The sequence below is a fragment of the Eptatretus burgeri genome, chromosome 13 (genome assembly GCF_056783735.1).
Source record: "Eptatretus burgeri isolate ZD-2024b chromosome 13, Ebu_testis_v1, whole genome shotgun sequence".
Taxonomy (NCBI): Eukaryota; Metazoa; Chordata; class Myxini; order Myxiniformes; family Myxinidae; genus Eptatretus; species Eptatretus burgeri.
The window spans coordinates 21,015,415-21,031,781 of NC_140973.1; the positions used below are offsets into that span (position 1 = coordinate 21,015,415).

Sequence of the window (16,367 nt, forward strand, 5' to 3'; positions counted from 1 at the left end):
GAGTCTGATCAGGCCAAACGAGGTTGAGCGGATGGGCGCTGTTAACGGGTGCACGTGGAGCTTGGGGGATATGCAAACCCTGGGATTGCTTGTGGTGATGCGAATCCCCAATATGAATGTCCCGGTGTGTGTGGTTAAGAGTGTGAGTGTGCCAGAAGGTAAGTATGGTGCGAGTGTCATAGCATGCGTGAGTGCATGCGTAGAAATGGACGGACCGATCCAGACGGGAGACGGGAATGGCGAGCCTGGAGGGCCGCAAAGGGTTATTTCGGTAAACGTGCCGGTCCCGCGAGACGCCGTGTACGAGGCCCGTTCGGCATTTTGCGAATGGAGGGATTCCGGCGCGGGAACGTCCCGCGTTTCGAAAAAGAACGTCGCGTGGACGGTTAAAATAGCGGCGAGTGTTGGGTGAATTTGGAACACGCGGGTTCCCATGTGGGCAAAGCTCCACGTGCTGCATACCGCGTGTTCTGTTTGGGGAGCGCGCGGAGCGGGTTCCCAGGATGATGCGCTCGTGCTAACCTGCCCGGCAAGCCGCGCAGGTTCGGTGTGCGAATGACGTCACCGGAGATCTCGCGGCACGAAGGCCGGGTTAACAGCGCACGTTGTTCCGCGTGGGTAATTCCCCGAAAGCAAGCGCTCATTGCGATTGGCAGGGTGACGTCATGGCTGTATGGATTGGCCATCGGAAGGGACGTTGGTATCACCCATCGGGACGAACGGGCAAGTCGTAAACCGCCACCATGGCGGTGCAAAAAAAAATCCTCGCTCCAAGTACACGGCCCGGCAGAGATGTGGCAAGCATCCTGTTTGGGCATAGAAGCACTAGTTAGTGGGAAGGGTTAGCGATAGATAGACTGGCCTCATGGGGGCATGAGCTGTCCTCCATGGGGCCCATGGACTAGTTAGTGGGAATTTTGTTTAGATTTAGAATGGGAAAAGGATTTTGGGAGACATGGAATGTGTAGTGGGACATAGATTAGCTACGTAGAGTTAAATGGAACGTGCACTAGTTTAAGGGGGCGATATGGGAGCACGAGTCAGTTAGGGGAATTTAGTTAGCAGAATGGGAGTGTGATGTGAATTGGAAAAGAAAAGTGAAAAATGTGTGATGAATGAGTATGGGTCAGCGGGCCCGAGTGTGCGAGTGGAGTGAATGTGGAATGCATGGTAGGAATGAATGAGTGGGGGGGAGGAGTGAATCCCACTCAAGTGACCCCGGGGTCAGTTTAATGTTAGTTAGTGGGTTAGTCAAATTTACCAAAAGGAGGTCGTTTTGTTGTTGGTGTGGAGAGAAGGCACAAAACCCATTTGGAGGGGTGCAGGAGTAAAATTGACTGGCTGCAAGTATGGCTTGCGAAGGTGAGTACCGAGTAGTGGGCACCGAAGTAGTCGGCCAGAGTAGGCCAAGGGTCCAAGGAACCAGGATAGTGTACTGGGCACGGGCGACCCGCGGAACGGGACCCGGAGCACCAAATATGCCACATGGGCATGGAAGGGGGGCAATGCCAGGAAGGGCAACCGCCCACATTCATAGGGAGCAGGTAGGCTCAGAGACAGCCTCAGGGCCCGGGGGTGCCATAGTTTGAGATTCGGCAGAGGGGGAATCCCTGCAAAGTGAGCGACGCTGCCCAGCCATGAACTTGTGCAAGGGCACAGAAGAAAATTTGAGGGCTAGGAAAAATTTTCAATGGACACCAACACAGGCGACGGAAATCATAGTTGTTAGAACCCATAGTTTTGAGTGATAGGCGTTTTGGAAAGCCCCGGGGTAGTTTAAAGTTAATAAAAAGTAGGATAGTTAGATGTACCCCTTCACACCATCCGTCCCTTCACTCTTTATAGGCCGCTGGACCCACCTTGGGAGATTGCTGAAATCTGTGGGAGGCCATTCTGAGGCTTCGTTGGGCCTCGAGGCAGGACGCTAGTCTCTTCCTTATTCCCCTCCAAAAAAGGATTTTAGGGGGTTTGGAGTAGGCTGGGTTGACAGGATAGGTTAGCCGGACAAAGACAAGAAAGGGGGTTAGGGAGACGAAATTTTAAAATAAAATTAAAATAAAAAGGGTCTAAATTTGTTTTCTTGTTGCAAACTAAGGGAGTGCGTATGTACAGAGACAGACAAAGGTGATAGAATGGGGGGGGGGGGGACGGTTGGGTAGGTCCGAGCCCATTGCCAGAGCGGCCGGCACCACCGCACTCCCTCCACAAACCTGATGGAACCATCCCGGAGGATGGCCAACTTCACATGCCGGCCTGTTTGTGCTACATCTCCTGGTCCACCTGGCCTCGCCTTACCATGCCTTTGTTTGCCTGCCTCTGCCATAACCCCATGCCTGCGGCCCTTATTTGCATTTGCCCGTGTCACCATCATCATGTGCGCCAGCAACCCCCCAGTGTGTTGCAAGGACTGCCCCACAGGCAGCTACACCATACTTTTTTGTGTTTTGCATCTTCCATCCATTTCCAATGAACCAGAGACTGTATTGAGCAGCCTGGCCATGTCTTTCTTCTTGCATAAAGGCCACTTCAAATGGCCTGTGGGACAGCCAATAGCCTGCCGTGTTAGGGTGAGTTGCCTCCAGCAGCTGAAGACTGAAAAAAAAGAAGGTTCAGTGACAAAAGAGGGACCCTTTGAGTAGGCCCTGAAGACGTCTGACCTTCCCGCTGCTGAGCACTCAACCACACTAACTGTTGACATTACTGTGCCTTCTTTCCCACAGATGACAGGTCCTGGCGCATGGTTAGTGTAAATAGATAAGGTAAAAATTGTAAATAACTTCAACCCACCTGTTGTTTGTGTTAGCGCCGGCAATTTATTTAAGTTGTCTGAGTGAGTCTGATAGTTTAGCTATGCAGCGCACTAGGTTATTTATTTTTGGGACATGTATGAAAAAATGTCGCACTCAGGGATCCGTAGGTAAATCGTACTAGGGGATCACTTGCACATGCTGGTCACACGAAAATTTGATGACTCGGGAAGAGTCTGTAAAAAGGGGAGGGGGTAGTGTTACGAATCTGGAACCCATCGCACACAACAGCCAGGGTCCCTATAGAACAGTTATATCAGTAGGTGTGTGTTTATAGTTAGGGCCCCCCTACCTGTGTCTAACGGGAACTACGTGTGTGCGCTGCGGAGATTCGTTTGCATCACCCTCACCTTCACCTCGCTTCCTCACACCGACGCCATTGCCTACGTGCGTTCGACCATGTACGTGGGCGGAGATTTCCATCAACTCAGATCGAGACTCTGCCCAGGAAGGCAGGGGCGTGCCTCTTGTCCAATCAGGCCACAGAGTTCGATCTTCTCACGACATGCCGGCCAATGAGAGCTGAGGCCGCCTCAGAAGGTGATGTTCTCAAGACACGCCGGCCAATGAGAGTGGAGGCCGCCTCAGAAGGCGATGTTCTCACGACACGCCGGCCAATGAGAGGGGAGGCCGCCTCAGAGGGCGATTGTCTGACCCCGGGGAAGGAGAAGATATAAAGGAACGCCAGGTTGGTTGGTGGGTCGTCTTGGTTGTCGTCTTGGGGTCGTGGTGGTCATCATCATTGGTTGCGGGTTCGAGTCCCGCCAAGCTGGATCATCGTCGCCTCTGATCCTTGGCCTTGGTCAGTTGGCAAATAACCCTGTACCACGTGGTGGAATTATTGACGATTCACAGTCCGGTAAGGGATCCGTACCTGTCGGAGTTTTCCGAGAGGTACGATCTAGACTCCGGGTGTTCGGTAGAGTCGACCCTACCGCCCCACCAAGCGGTTGTGCTCGCAGCCGATACCCGGTCCGCAACAATATACCCAAGAAAATGTGAAATTTCCAAAGCATTAAACTTATCTTTTTCGACTGTTTGGAGAATTCTATTGAGTGAACCAAAGATTTAAGCATGCGCCAAAATTAACCAGCTTCATTGAGATATAAGATTTAATGCATTCAGTGCTGAACCTCGTGCCCAGTCCCCCCAGAGGGACTGCTTATCGATGGCGTCTGCCAAATCTGTGTCCATGTTTTTGGAGGTCTCGCGTGCGAGGTGCTCCACAGGAAATCATAGCAAATCTGGTGAAAAACTGACATTTTAAAAGGAAGTTATAACGTTTGCGCGGACTGCGAACGATGGATATACTACGTGATGCATGCACAGACGAGCAGGAAACATGGTGGATTGTCTGCAATGTTTATTTCACGAGCGATGAAACTTTGCGATGTTTCCAGGGTTGTTCTACGTGAAACAGCAACGCTTTTGTGGATAAAGTCATTATTTGACCAATTTCATTTTATTTCATTAACTGCTGTGTGCGCAGTGAAGACCTGCTTTAAAGTTAAAGGGATCCAATATTGTGAGCAGCCATAGCCTGGCCAGCCATTCCTTATCAACCATTCAATTGGAGTGCTTCCTTGAGTGCTTAAGACATTTGCAGAGTGCTCAGCAGTCCATTGCGGGGGGTTCGCGCTCCGTCCGTCATCCATGGCGGGTGGTTCGCGCTCCGTCGCGGCGGTGTTCGTCTCCCGACGCGTCGGGGCGGTGTTCGTCTCCCGACGCGTCGGGGCGGTGTTCGTCTCCCGACGCGTCGGGGCGGTGTTCGTCTCCCGACGCGTCGGGGCGGTGTTCGTCTCCCGACGCGTCGGGGCGGTGTTCGTCTCCCGACGCGTCGGGGCGGTGTTCGTCTCCCGACGCGTCGGGGCGGTGTTCGTCTCCCGACGCGTCGGGGCGGTGTTCGTCTCCCGACGCGTCGGGGCGGTGTTCGTCTCCCGACGCGTCGGGGCGGTGTTCGTCTCCGGACGCGTCGGGGCGGTGTTCGTCTCCGGACGCGTCGGGGAGGTGTTTGTCGACAGATGTGTCAGAGGAGTGCGTGTCGACGGATGTGTCCGAGCAGTGTTTGTCTTTGGATGCATCCAGGGGGTTTTGCCTCTGGGCCAAATTTATTGAAATCACCGGGAGAAAATGGATTTCAGACATTATTTTTTCCCCCTTCTTCACTGTTATTCTATGCGGGATCATTTTTATGAGACAACTGAATCGTAATTAACGCTCCACCACACGTCTGACTTCTCTTTCTCTCACCTCACACTGTCTTCCCTTCCCCCACCCCTCCTCATTCCCAAACCCATGCTCGCTCCCCCCCTCCCTCCTCTCTTTTCCCCTCTACCTCTTCACTCTCCCACACCCTTTTTACACCCCCCCCTTTCATAATCCCGTCAGCGAAGCGACAGGTGGTATTTGCTCGTGGTAAATAAAGAAAGAAAAATGGAAGCAATAAAGAAAAACTCGCCGCCCCATGCTGCACAGTGACGGATGGGCTGATAAGACCATTTCGACTCACTGTGACTTTGCCCTTTTGATCCAATTATTAGTCTTCTCCATATTCTCATATTAAATGTTTGTTGAAGATTTGATGACAAAAGCTCAAATGGTTAGAAAAAAAAAAGGCAGTTAGAACACACACTTGATTGCAAAACGCCATCTCTCGCTGCGGGGTGGACTAATTAAAATAGCGAGAGTAATAATGGGTATACTTGTTGCAGTGTATTGTTCCAACAATTGTATTTCTTTTTTTAAACACAACGTGTTGACGACGGAGGATATAGATGTACTGTTGACGACCAAGGATATAGATTCCCAGAATACTGGGGGGGGGGGGGATAAAGGTCTCATCGACATTAAATGTGAAATCTTAAAAATGAAAACCTTTAAGAGTTAATCCTGACCTCCCCCCCCACCCCCTTTTTTTTTTCCAAGTTTTTATTTGAGGTGAGTGGTAACGATGGGGAGTATGTTGTGGGAAAAAGTATGTTGTGGAAATGGCTCCGAGGGGTGAATAATGCTTAGTATGGAGCAGATATTTCCTTGTAATAAATGTCTCGAGTAAGCGTGAAGCAATTAACCATGTTATTAGATATACGTCGCTAATATGTCAAGTTTGAGACGTCCACCAATCCCATAGTCTGTGTCTAAAATTACCAACCCCTTTGACCCCACTTTTACTGTTTTACCTCTGTAAATTTGTCATAAATGTTCTAAAGCATTCGCGAGGCCACAGCCTAGTTACGGGAGGGAATATGGGTGGTAACTGAAGTAATGTGGAGTAGTGATTTCATTAATAAATGTCTAGTATAAGCATTGGTTTCTGTGTAAAAAGTGGGGCCCGTGTCTAAGCATGTTCAGAAAGAGCTAAGAGGCTATCCACATCATTCGATAGTGTCAAGAAACCCATTATCCCACCTTTTAACCTTCAAAATCACCCCATTGGTAACCCGTTTAAATGTTACCTTTAAAGTATGCATGGGGAGTGGCTGTTTATGTGCGACAAGTTCCCCTCCACCCCTCCCTCCCTACGATCGGGAAGAACACCCAAGGAAAAGGGGGCCTGCACTGCATGGCGCGGGATGCCACATGCGGAACAGTGCGTCGGAACCCTGCACAGGGAGGCAGGCATCTCAGAAGACGTGAACGTTCTGGGAGTTGGGTGCTTGGCCAATCGCACGCAGCGCAGGGCATGGTGAGGAGGATAGTAAAAGAAAAACGTGTAGAGCGTGCAGAAGAAAGTGGAGGGAGAAAGCATCGGTGTGTGTTGGGACCTGGTGTGCGGCTGGACGCTGCTTTGAACATCATGGCTTGTTCGTGGTGGGAGTATTATAACTACAGCTTCAGTAATAACCCATGGCCATTGGAAATTGGCACCAAACCTTGCAAGGAGGAATAAATTTGCAGTGCTTCCCCCAAGGTTCACACTAAGCTCCAATCCTTTTCAAATAGAGAAACAACCGTAGGCAACAGACTCATTGGAGGTTCTGTATGACAGAAACTGAAGCAAAGATCTATTTTTGCTTTCCCGGCAGACAGTGTCACAGCTCCAGGTACTAAATTGGTGACTGAGTGCAAGATTTGACCTTGTGTACACCCACGGTTGACTGTAACTATTATGGAGGCAACTGTCCGATATACGGAATGCCTTTACGTAGATAATCTACTGTAGCAACTTTTACAGATGGCTCCTGTTACTCTGAACAACAAACCACCAGGAAACGCCTCTCTCCCGTCACCTGAAGCCCGAAAATTGCAGCCACACAGGCTTGCTAAAAGAAACCATGATATAAAATGGATGATTTGCTTCTTACTCACTGCTGAGCTACTTCCACAAGAGGGGCTGGATGTGCATGGGTCCAGCGACATGTGAGGTACACTCAATGCAATTTCCGGCGTTGAGCACGGGTTTGGTGATGGATTGCACACCCCACTGCCAGAAGAGATCGTGTCCTTGGGCAGACCTTCGATGGGGTCCGAAGACATCATAGATGAATCCAGGCAGTCAGAAGGGACCAGCATCACATCACTGTAGAGAGGCATTTCCTCTAGGACAGGTGAGTTCGGCGGCACGTCTACAGTGACACAAAGGTGGAATCATTTGAAGATATAGAGCTTTGATCCAACCAATCACAAAGTACAGGGCTGAATCCCACATCCACCTTAAGAGTCTTTTGTTATACTTTCCTTCCATAATAGACATATGATGAAAAAAAGAAAGAAAAAGAAACTGCTGCTGTTTGTCCAGTGTTGGACATTCGCCTTCACAAACATCAAAAATGAAATGAAGATTTAATAAAAAGTCAATGTCCATGAAAATTACACTCGTGCTCATGTTGCATCCATTCCACAGAGAATTCCAAAACATATATGAAATCAACAGCAATCAGGTAACATTAAACAATGTTGAGGGAAAAAAAAATCCCCCCCACACCCCAAAGAACATCCAGGGAACACACCAAACTTTAATGGAATTATGACACCACCGGCAGTTGGGGCCAGGTTGATGAGCTCATCTGCTGGCTCCTTGAAGTTTGTGGAAGCAGCCAAGTCACCGGTTTCTGCTGACGTGGTTGAAGTCACCATACTCATTCTGAGCAGATGCTTTGTTTGCTCGAGTGAGAAGACGACATCATTGTCAAGAAGACCACTTGGAAGGGAAAGTGAAGGATACAAAAAAAAAGTTTGCTGAAAAAAAGTAAGGGAAGTACCAAAAATAATATATCACGGAACAATCACATCGGTCATGACATCATCTTGTTGGAACAATGATGCTTCTGTTATGAGCAGCATGGATATATTGGTGAGGTTGCTTTATTGATGGGGGCCATTGCATGGTGGAGAAAAGCACCATTTTTTCGACATAGCACCACATGGGCTTCAGATATATATTAAAATAAAAAAGGCATGTTTCCAAAAATTGGTGTCATATTGGTGGATAACTGGAAAGTTCTTGTACATCTTCATCATATCATCTCGTAATTGTCTTTTTTTAAGTAGAATTTCAAACTTTAAATGCCATAAGTGGGTTGTAATTGATTAGCACTACGTTTTTGTGGGCAAAGGTTTGACTAGTAATTTTTTTTCCTTTGAAATAAAAGAAAAGGTGTAAAGATATCATTATAACATTATACCTCACAATGACCCTCGAAACCAATCAAAACATATGGTATATTATGATGTTACACTGTAAATCTGTAAGTATTGGTGGTGAGCAAAATGATCAAGAAATTAAATGTGGTATTATTTGCTTCACTGCAATTAATATTGAAGGTTGGATAATGTCATTAACAGGTGTCATAATGTCTGAATCATATGTATTTATCACATGCTCTGAAATGACATAATTCAAAATAGCCACTGGTGTTCTTAAAAATAACAACTCGATTCCACAATGCGTAACTGAATTATTTTGGTGGGTAATCATGTTTTTGAAGTCAAGGAATTGAATAGTTACATTATTGTTGTACTTACACATACACCTTTCACCAATTTACACATATGAAATACTATTAGGTAGTAAAAAGTCAATAATATAAACATGGAAATTGGCTACTGAAGACACAGGTCAGGTCAGGTATGGGAGCACATTGCCACATCCGCTTTTCACTGGTACTCCAAGGGCCTCCGTCTGACAATACCCCAGGTAGATGCCTAGCCGATCCTCATCGCCTCGAGATATCACTCAACCTGCTGCAACAACAAGGCACGTGGTCAGCCCATTGGCCTCCTCCACTAACGAGGCAGCCTCACTGAGAGAATCTGATGAGCAAGATCAGCACCAGGAAAACCAGCCATGTGTCCATACAGCCGCAGCTGATGATCATGGACTATACAGGTAACAAATCTCATCAGAGTCTCTCCCAGCAAACGCTCATTAGACACAAAGTCTGACCAGCGATAGCCAAATATTCTCAGAAGAGACCTGGAACCGAAGGAGTTAAGTCTCCATCTCAGTCTAAAATCCTTGTGGTCAGAGTCTCACATCCGTAGAGCAACACTGGAAGTACCAAGGACTTAAAGACTCAGACTTTCGTCCTCCTGCATAGGTACCGACGGTGCCACATCCCATGGACCAGTGAGGCCCAACGACAGTCCATAACTCCCCAGGCCCAAAAAAGACATCTATCGACTTCTTGCTCACAACATGTGGAGACGTGACTGTCATTGCCAACGTAAGTAAATCTCTCTGTGACCTCAATATCCTCGCTACAGACAGTTACAGACAGAACAGCAGTATCCCAGATGCCAATTAAACCATGGATCTTGGTCTTGACCCAGGAGATCTGAAATCTCAGTGGCTGGGACTCCTCATTCAGCACCTTGAGGGCCCCCATATGGATATCCATTCTCTGAAATGATGACTGCATCATCTGCAAAATCAAGATCAGAGATCTTGACATTCCCAAACGATGCACCGCAGTTTGATCTCTCCGATATCTTCCCCAGAATCCAGTCCATACAAGCACTGAAAAGTGTGAGGGGGCAAGTACACACCCCTGATGAACTCCAGTAACAAATGGAAATAAGTCAGAGAAGGAACCACCACACCCCACAGCACTCTCAGTGCCAGAGTATCCTTCAGATTGCACATCCATGAGCTTTGGTGGAACCAGACGAAGACAGAGGACCCTTCAGAGGGCATCCCAATTCACTGAATCGAACGCTTTGCTGAGATAAACATCGGTTGCAGGTAGCCCCAGCTGAAACTCTTGCCTACATTCAGTGAAGACCCAAAGAGTAAGGATATGGTCAATCATTGACCTCTTTGATGTAAAGCCAGACTGCTCTGAGCACTGATTCTTTAGCAGATGGTGGCAAACCCTATCAAAAAGTATCTGAGAAAGGACCTTGCCCGGCACTGAGAGCAGCGTCATCTCCTCAGTAGTTATTGCAGTCCTGGCAATCATCCTTCCATTTCCAGAGAGGGACAAGGCCCCTCTTCAAGTCAGTTGGGATGATACCTTTAAGCAAAGACCTGCATGCAATGACACGAGTACAGCATTTCCACCAGCCTTGATAAGTTCAGCATGAATGCCATAGATCCGAGGAGTTTTACCACATTTCAACTTTCACCACAGCCTGTGTTTCCACAAGCAAAGGAAGTTCACAGTTCATTTGAGGGTCAGCAATATGGAGAGCAACACCCCTTGACATCCAACTCAAAAGCTGGTGGGTCAGCCTGGTAAAGCCGCTCAATGTAACTGGCCCAGCAGGCCTTCACTTCAGACTCCTCTGTCAAGAGCTCACCACCCTCTGCTCTAACTGTAGTGTCACTGACGGACGGTCTTGGAGGAACGCAATGCACCGATTCCTCTGCAAGCAGGACGAGAACCCCTTCTTCTTCTTCTTCTTCTTCTTCTTCTTCTTCTTCTTCTTCTTGCATATGGCAGCTTTGCTGCTGGATAGCTGTTAATTTTGTTAGGGCACGACTATTCCGCTGATGCTGTGCCCCATACCAGTACACTGGTATTCGTTTCACCGACTTCAGGATGACAGGCTGGGTCAACTCCACCTGGTGTTAATTCAGTGGTCAACGGGGCTCAAACTCAGAACCCTAAGATCCTAAGCCAGCCACCCAATCCGCTAAGACAGCACCAGGCTTGATACGAGAATCCCTTGATCACAGGCGATGCTCTACCTTTTCACAGATTCCTGTAAGAAAAGATAGGAGTGAAAAAAAAAAAAAACAGATGGACAGACGTTGCAAAAACATTGCCTCTGGCCTTTAGCTACTGTGGCATTAAAAAAAAGAAGGCATTTTCAATGTTTGTATTAACCAGCAAAACAAATACGTAGAGTTTCAGCAAAAACAGAAAGAGAATGGCCCTGTCCCGTCGACACATGTGAAAAGACATGCAGCTACCTGAGCACGTAGTTGACACAGACAACGCACTGAGGATGTGCGTTGCGCAGATTGTAGATAACCGTCGACTGCGTCTCCACCCACACATAGCCCCCACACTTGGCCAGCAAGCGATACTGACCGGTCACCGCCTGACCCTTTGTAAACACTAAGGGCAGAACAACAACAGTTTGTTCCTCACTGCTACCATCATCTGCATTACTTATCCCAGCCACACAAAGAGGGGAATAGACTTACGGTTGTGATGGCTTTTGGTGACGTGGTTCGAGTCTAGGGCGTGATAATAAGTGTACACAGATTGGCCAAGTAGTTCCTCAGGTTCATAGCCAATCAGCTCTGTGATCCTATGAGAGGCAGAGGATGAAAAGAAAAGATGAACACCACCACGAGCTCTGAGACAGGACTGTGGCCTTGTCCTAACAAATGCAAAAGGCAACATCAGTCACCATATGTTTTAGTATGCTTTTTAGCTCACCTGGACTTTAGTCAGGTGAGCTTATGTGAACGAGCCATGTCCGTAGGTGAGTGAGTGAGTGAGTCAGTAAGTAAGTCAGTAAGTAAGTCAGTAAGTAAGTCAGTCAGTCAGTCCATAAACACCAGTCATTATCGCTTGAACCAAACAGATGATTTTGATGAAACTTGGCCACAAGCTTCATATCTGATGCCGAACGAAGGTGTATTGACCGCATCAAAATCTGTATTCATTGACGGGGTGTATGGGGTGTTTTTTGACCACATTTTTCTGCCACATTTTTCCTCTACCACATTTTTCAGGTCGATTCGCGTTTAAATTTGTTTTCTCCACAACCACTTGAGTGATCCACGTAAATCTTTCAACGTAGGAGCACCTATCCATGGAGAATTTTTTTAATGACAACTATGATGTCATAGATCATGTGGTATGGCAACCATGCTGGAAAAAAGGAAAAACTTTGGACATCTTCTTTGGAACAGCTCAACAACAACAAAAAGATTGAAACTTGGCACAGGTTAGGAACATACTACGGGGAATAAAATTTGATAATGATGACGTCATCGGTGCGGTGCCTTCATGACGACGTCATAATTGAATGCGTCAAATGCTTTATCCGATCAATATGAAACGTGACCAGTGAAAAAAATTGATGACATCACCAATGACCTTTTTTTTTTTTTACATTCATTGACCAATTAATTAAATTGATGACATCATCAGTGACATGTTTTATTTTATATATATATATAAATATATATATATATATATATATATATATTTTTTAACATTCATTCATTCATTGTTTGGTAGTCATAGCTTATTTCTTTAAACCTTTAAAAATCTCCTTCTCCGAAACGGTTGAACAGATCCAAGCAAAACTTTACAGGTATGATTGACTACCTATGTGCAACAAAGTTTGATAACTGGGATGTCAGCAATGACATGGTCTGGCAGCCATATTGGATTTTAGCAAAAACGTTTCAAACTTTTCTCAAACCGCCAAACTGAATTATGCAAAATTATGTCAACGACTAAACTTTGGGATATACGAGTGATCGCGAAAATGTCATCAGTCACGTGGTCTGGCAGCCATATTGGAATGAAGGAAAATCTTTTTAAAATTACTTCTCCAAACTGCTTCACCAATCGATGCAAAACTTTACAAATAGGACCGAATACCATTTCTGCACAAAGTGTGAAAACAATGATGTCATTGGTCATGTGGTCTGGCAGCCATATTGGATAGAAAAACAAACCTTATCCAATCAATGTTAAACTTTACATATGTGATTGACTACCCAGTGTGAGTGAGGTTTTAAATTGATGATGTCACAGGTCATGTGGTCTGGCAGCCATATTACATTGAAAAAAAAATCATTCAAAAATCCTCTTCTCCGAAACCGCTTAACATATTGACGCAAAACTTCATATATATGATCGACTAACCATGACAAATAAAGTTTTATAACTAAAACATCATAAGTCACATAGTCGGGCAGCTATATTGAATTGAAGCCAAAACCTTTTACAATCTCCTTTTATCAAACCACTGCTGGCCCAATCGATGCAAAACGTTCGCTATATTATGGAGTCCCCATGGTGATAAAAATTTCATCACTACATCATCATCGGTTAAGTGGTTTCAGACAAAATGATTTTTAAAGGTTTTCCTTCAATCCAATATGGCTGCCAAACCATGTGACCTATGACCTCATTGTGATCACAACTTTCTCCACATGTATAGTGGATAACATATTTCAAGTTTTGCATCAATCAGTGAAGTGCTTCCAGAGAAGAGATTTTAAAACTTTTTTCTGTCAATCCAATCTGGCTGCCAAACCGTGTGAACTATGACATCAGACTCATCAAACTTTATTCCTGGTGGCACATAGAAATCACCACTCACAGTTATAATTGGTGGTTCTTTGGATGGACTAGCCAAGAAAAATACAGTTTGATAAAAATGACGAAAATAGGATAGCATCGACATCGCAACAGGCGGCGTGGGACGGGCAGCATAGGACTGCATTGTCACGGGCGTTGTTTGTTACCTGAGTCTCTCTCAGCAACACATACTCTTGTGGGCCAGGGGTCAGTGGCGAGGAGCGACCGCTAGGTGGAGCAGTAGGGTCGTCTCCAAGTACCTGGAATTGAAGGCCATAACCCTTGGATAACTCCAAAGGTCACGGGTCCCTTAGCGGACCGTGGACGCCAATATTTTGACGGCGTGGGGTAGGGTTAATTGCCTAATTTCAATATACCTAAGTACCCACGTCATCTAACTACCAGGGAAAACCACACCCTCGACGGACCTCGGGTGGAACGGGCAATTTACCAAGCCCGATCCGGGTGTAAACCGAGCGGGGTTTACCAAGATCATTCGGTCCAAATGAACAATTACAGCAACAAGGCCTCCCTAATTCCCAATACGCACCGTGCTAAACCAATGAAAGAAACGACAGCAACGAGCTGGTACATTTAACAAGAGGATTTATTTATGAACAATTAATCAGGGAGGGCAGCACACAAAGAGCAGAGTTAAAACCGAATATGCAGTCAATGTACAAGGGCGAGATACTTAAGCAATGTCTACTTATCGGACTGGCACCACAAACACACACACAAAAGAAATGGGGCCGGTTGCCCTTTATTGTGCCCTACAGCTCGGGAGGAAGACGAGCTGAGGGAAGAGCCTGGTCTTGCACCTGCCCACCTCGTGCGGTAACGTCGATCTTGCTCGGTGGCGGGACTCAAACCCGCGCCGATATACCAGGCACCGAGGGACCAAGGATTCAGCCACGGACGCCAGCCAGCTCGAATAATGACGAGGCGAGGGATCACTGCGATGAGACCAGAGCCAGTGACAAGATGAGACCAGCCACGAGATGACCGCGCCGTCCCAGCTATTTCTTCTCCGACCGGGGTCAGGGGTGGGGGGGGGGGAAACGTGTCTCACGTCACCGCACCCCTCATTCGCCGGGGGAAATCGGCCGTCTCTCCGTGATTGGTCGGGGGGGGTGTCAGGGCGTCTCGATCCCCTGCCCCCTAAGAGACTCTCCTTCTCTTGGAGCTCGTTCTGCGCCCATTGGCTGAAAGACGGCAAACACGCTTGCACCCTTCCGATTGGCCGAAGCGTGGAGTCAGAACTTCGGTGACCGAGGGAACTTCGCCCACAGGCGTGTTCGGCACGCCATTGTGCGGGGAATGGTCCATAGTGTTGTCGTTATTTTGTGGATATAAATTCTTGAGCTAAGAAAATAACTTTCAGCGCACATACACTTAATCACCCATTAAACATTGGGACGGGACCCAACTATAAACACATACTGTACTTATCGAAATAACTAAGCTTCAGGACTGCTGTCTATCTGTGTGCAGGAGGCTTCCAGATTCGTAACAATACAACTGCTTAGTTTTAATTTTATTTTATTTCTTTATACAAGAATGCAATTAAACGATAATTGAAGGGGAAAAAAAAAATCAATAACAATTAGATCTTATGATTGTCAGGGGTTTTTTTTTTTTTTTACATTCATTATTAAAATGAGTTTAGTTTCTGCTCAATGCTGAGGTTTGGCCAACAATGATGTTATGACCCATAAACGTGCATTAAAAAAATCGAGAAATCTTGGAAACAGGGGATCAGATTGATCTTTAGTAACCTTAGAACTATTTTAATTGGAGAAAGCAGACATAAAACAAAGTGCATCTTTGACATTGCATCTGAACCCATTGACATTTTATGCTGCCACTGATGTGTTATTTACTTTTACTGCAAGAAAAATGACCAAGTAAATAAAATAATCAAATCTTCCTTCGGTAAATTGGGTCTACCTCTCATCGCAATAAGTGAACTTCATGTCCATGTTGTGCCGGCTTAGGAATGTCTTGCTGTCCAGGGGGACTTCGATGTTTGCAGGATGAGGAATAGGTTCACAGATCATCACCAAAAATATCTCATTCGATTCTTTGTGATCGCAACCAATGCTCCCACACACCTTGATGCGCCCGCTGCAGTGAAGGACCTGTTTGCAGAAGGGAGCAAATAAAATAGCTTTCAAAAAAAAAATTAAATTTAAAAAAAAATAAAAACAACCATTGCATTGTTATTAAATAAATAAAAAAACATAAGTAACTCAATGGAAGATGGCATGTGTGGGGGAGGGAAGAGGGGTGTATCATTGCTTAAATGTTTGTCACCACATATTGTCATTATACTTATAGGAACCACAAAACCTTCCCTACCTAAAAGAAAAATAATTATCTGCTTGGTGGTCATGATATCAGGATTTGACTCTCTTACAAAAAGTTATCCCAACAGAGACGGAGTTATTGGAGAGTGGAGAGAACAGGAAACGTTTATGAATGCAGAAGGAACCCGTCCAGTGAGAACAAAGCAAGGTCACTGGTGTGCAAAGCACATGCCCAAATTTGCATCCTATCCCAGGGTGACCAAAATGGCAATAGACAGCGAGGTTTGGGGTGGGGGGGGGGTCACGCAAACAACCTCCCCCAAAAACTCATGTGATTCCGCCAATGGAGCGATACATTGTAACAACCCCGGGTCCCAAGCAGACAATGGGATATTACAAAGTTATCATTTTCTGCAGTGGTGAGAAATTTACAAGGACCCACCTATAATGAGAAAATAATAATTCAGCAAATGAACGGTGGAAGAAAAGGAGGAGGTTTGGTGGTTAAAGGAGAATGAAAGAAAGAAAGTTTAGAG

General features: G+C 46.3%; 1 protein-coding gene across 4 annotated transcripts in view; it reads right to left on the reverse strand.

Moving 5' to 3' along the window:
• The window catches only part of LOC147014024 (hypoxia-inducible factor 1-alpha-like), a 58,752-nt gene that overhangs the window by 16,279 nt on the left and 26,106 nt on the right, over positions 1-16,367 (reverse strand). For all 4 annotated transcript variants that reach the window (XM_085851592.1, XM_085851591.1, XM_085851593.1 and 1 more), the window contains exons 6-10: positions 15,473-15,663; positions 11,401-11,507; positions 11,164-11,311; positions 7,757-7,947; positions 7,116-7,372 (exon numbers count right to left, since the gene is read on the reverse strand). In XM_085851592.1, the coding sequence (XP_085707718.1) occupies positions 7,116-7,372; positions 7,757-7,947; positions 11,164-11,311; positions 11,401-11,507; positions 15,473-15,663 (894 nt within the window). The remainder of the gene's footprint in view (positions 1-7,115; positions 7,373-7,756; positions 7,948-11,163; positions 11,312-11,400; positions 11,508-15,472; positions 15,664-16,367) is intronic.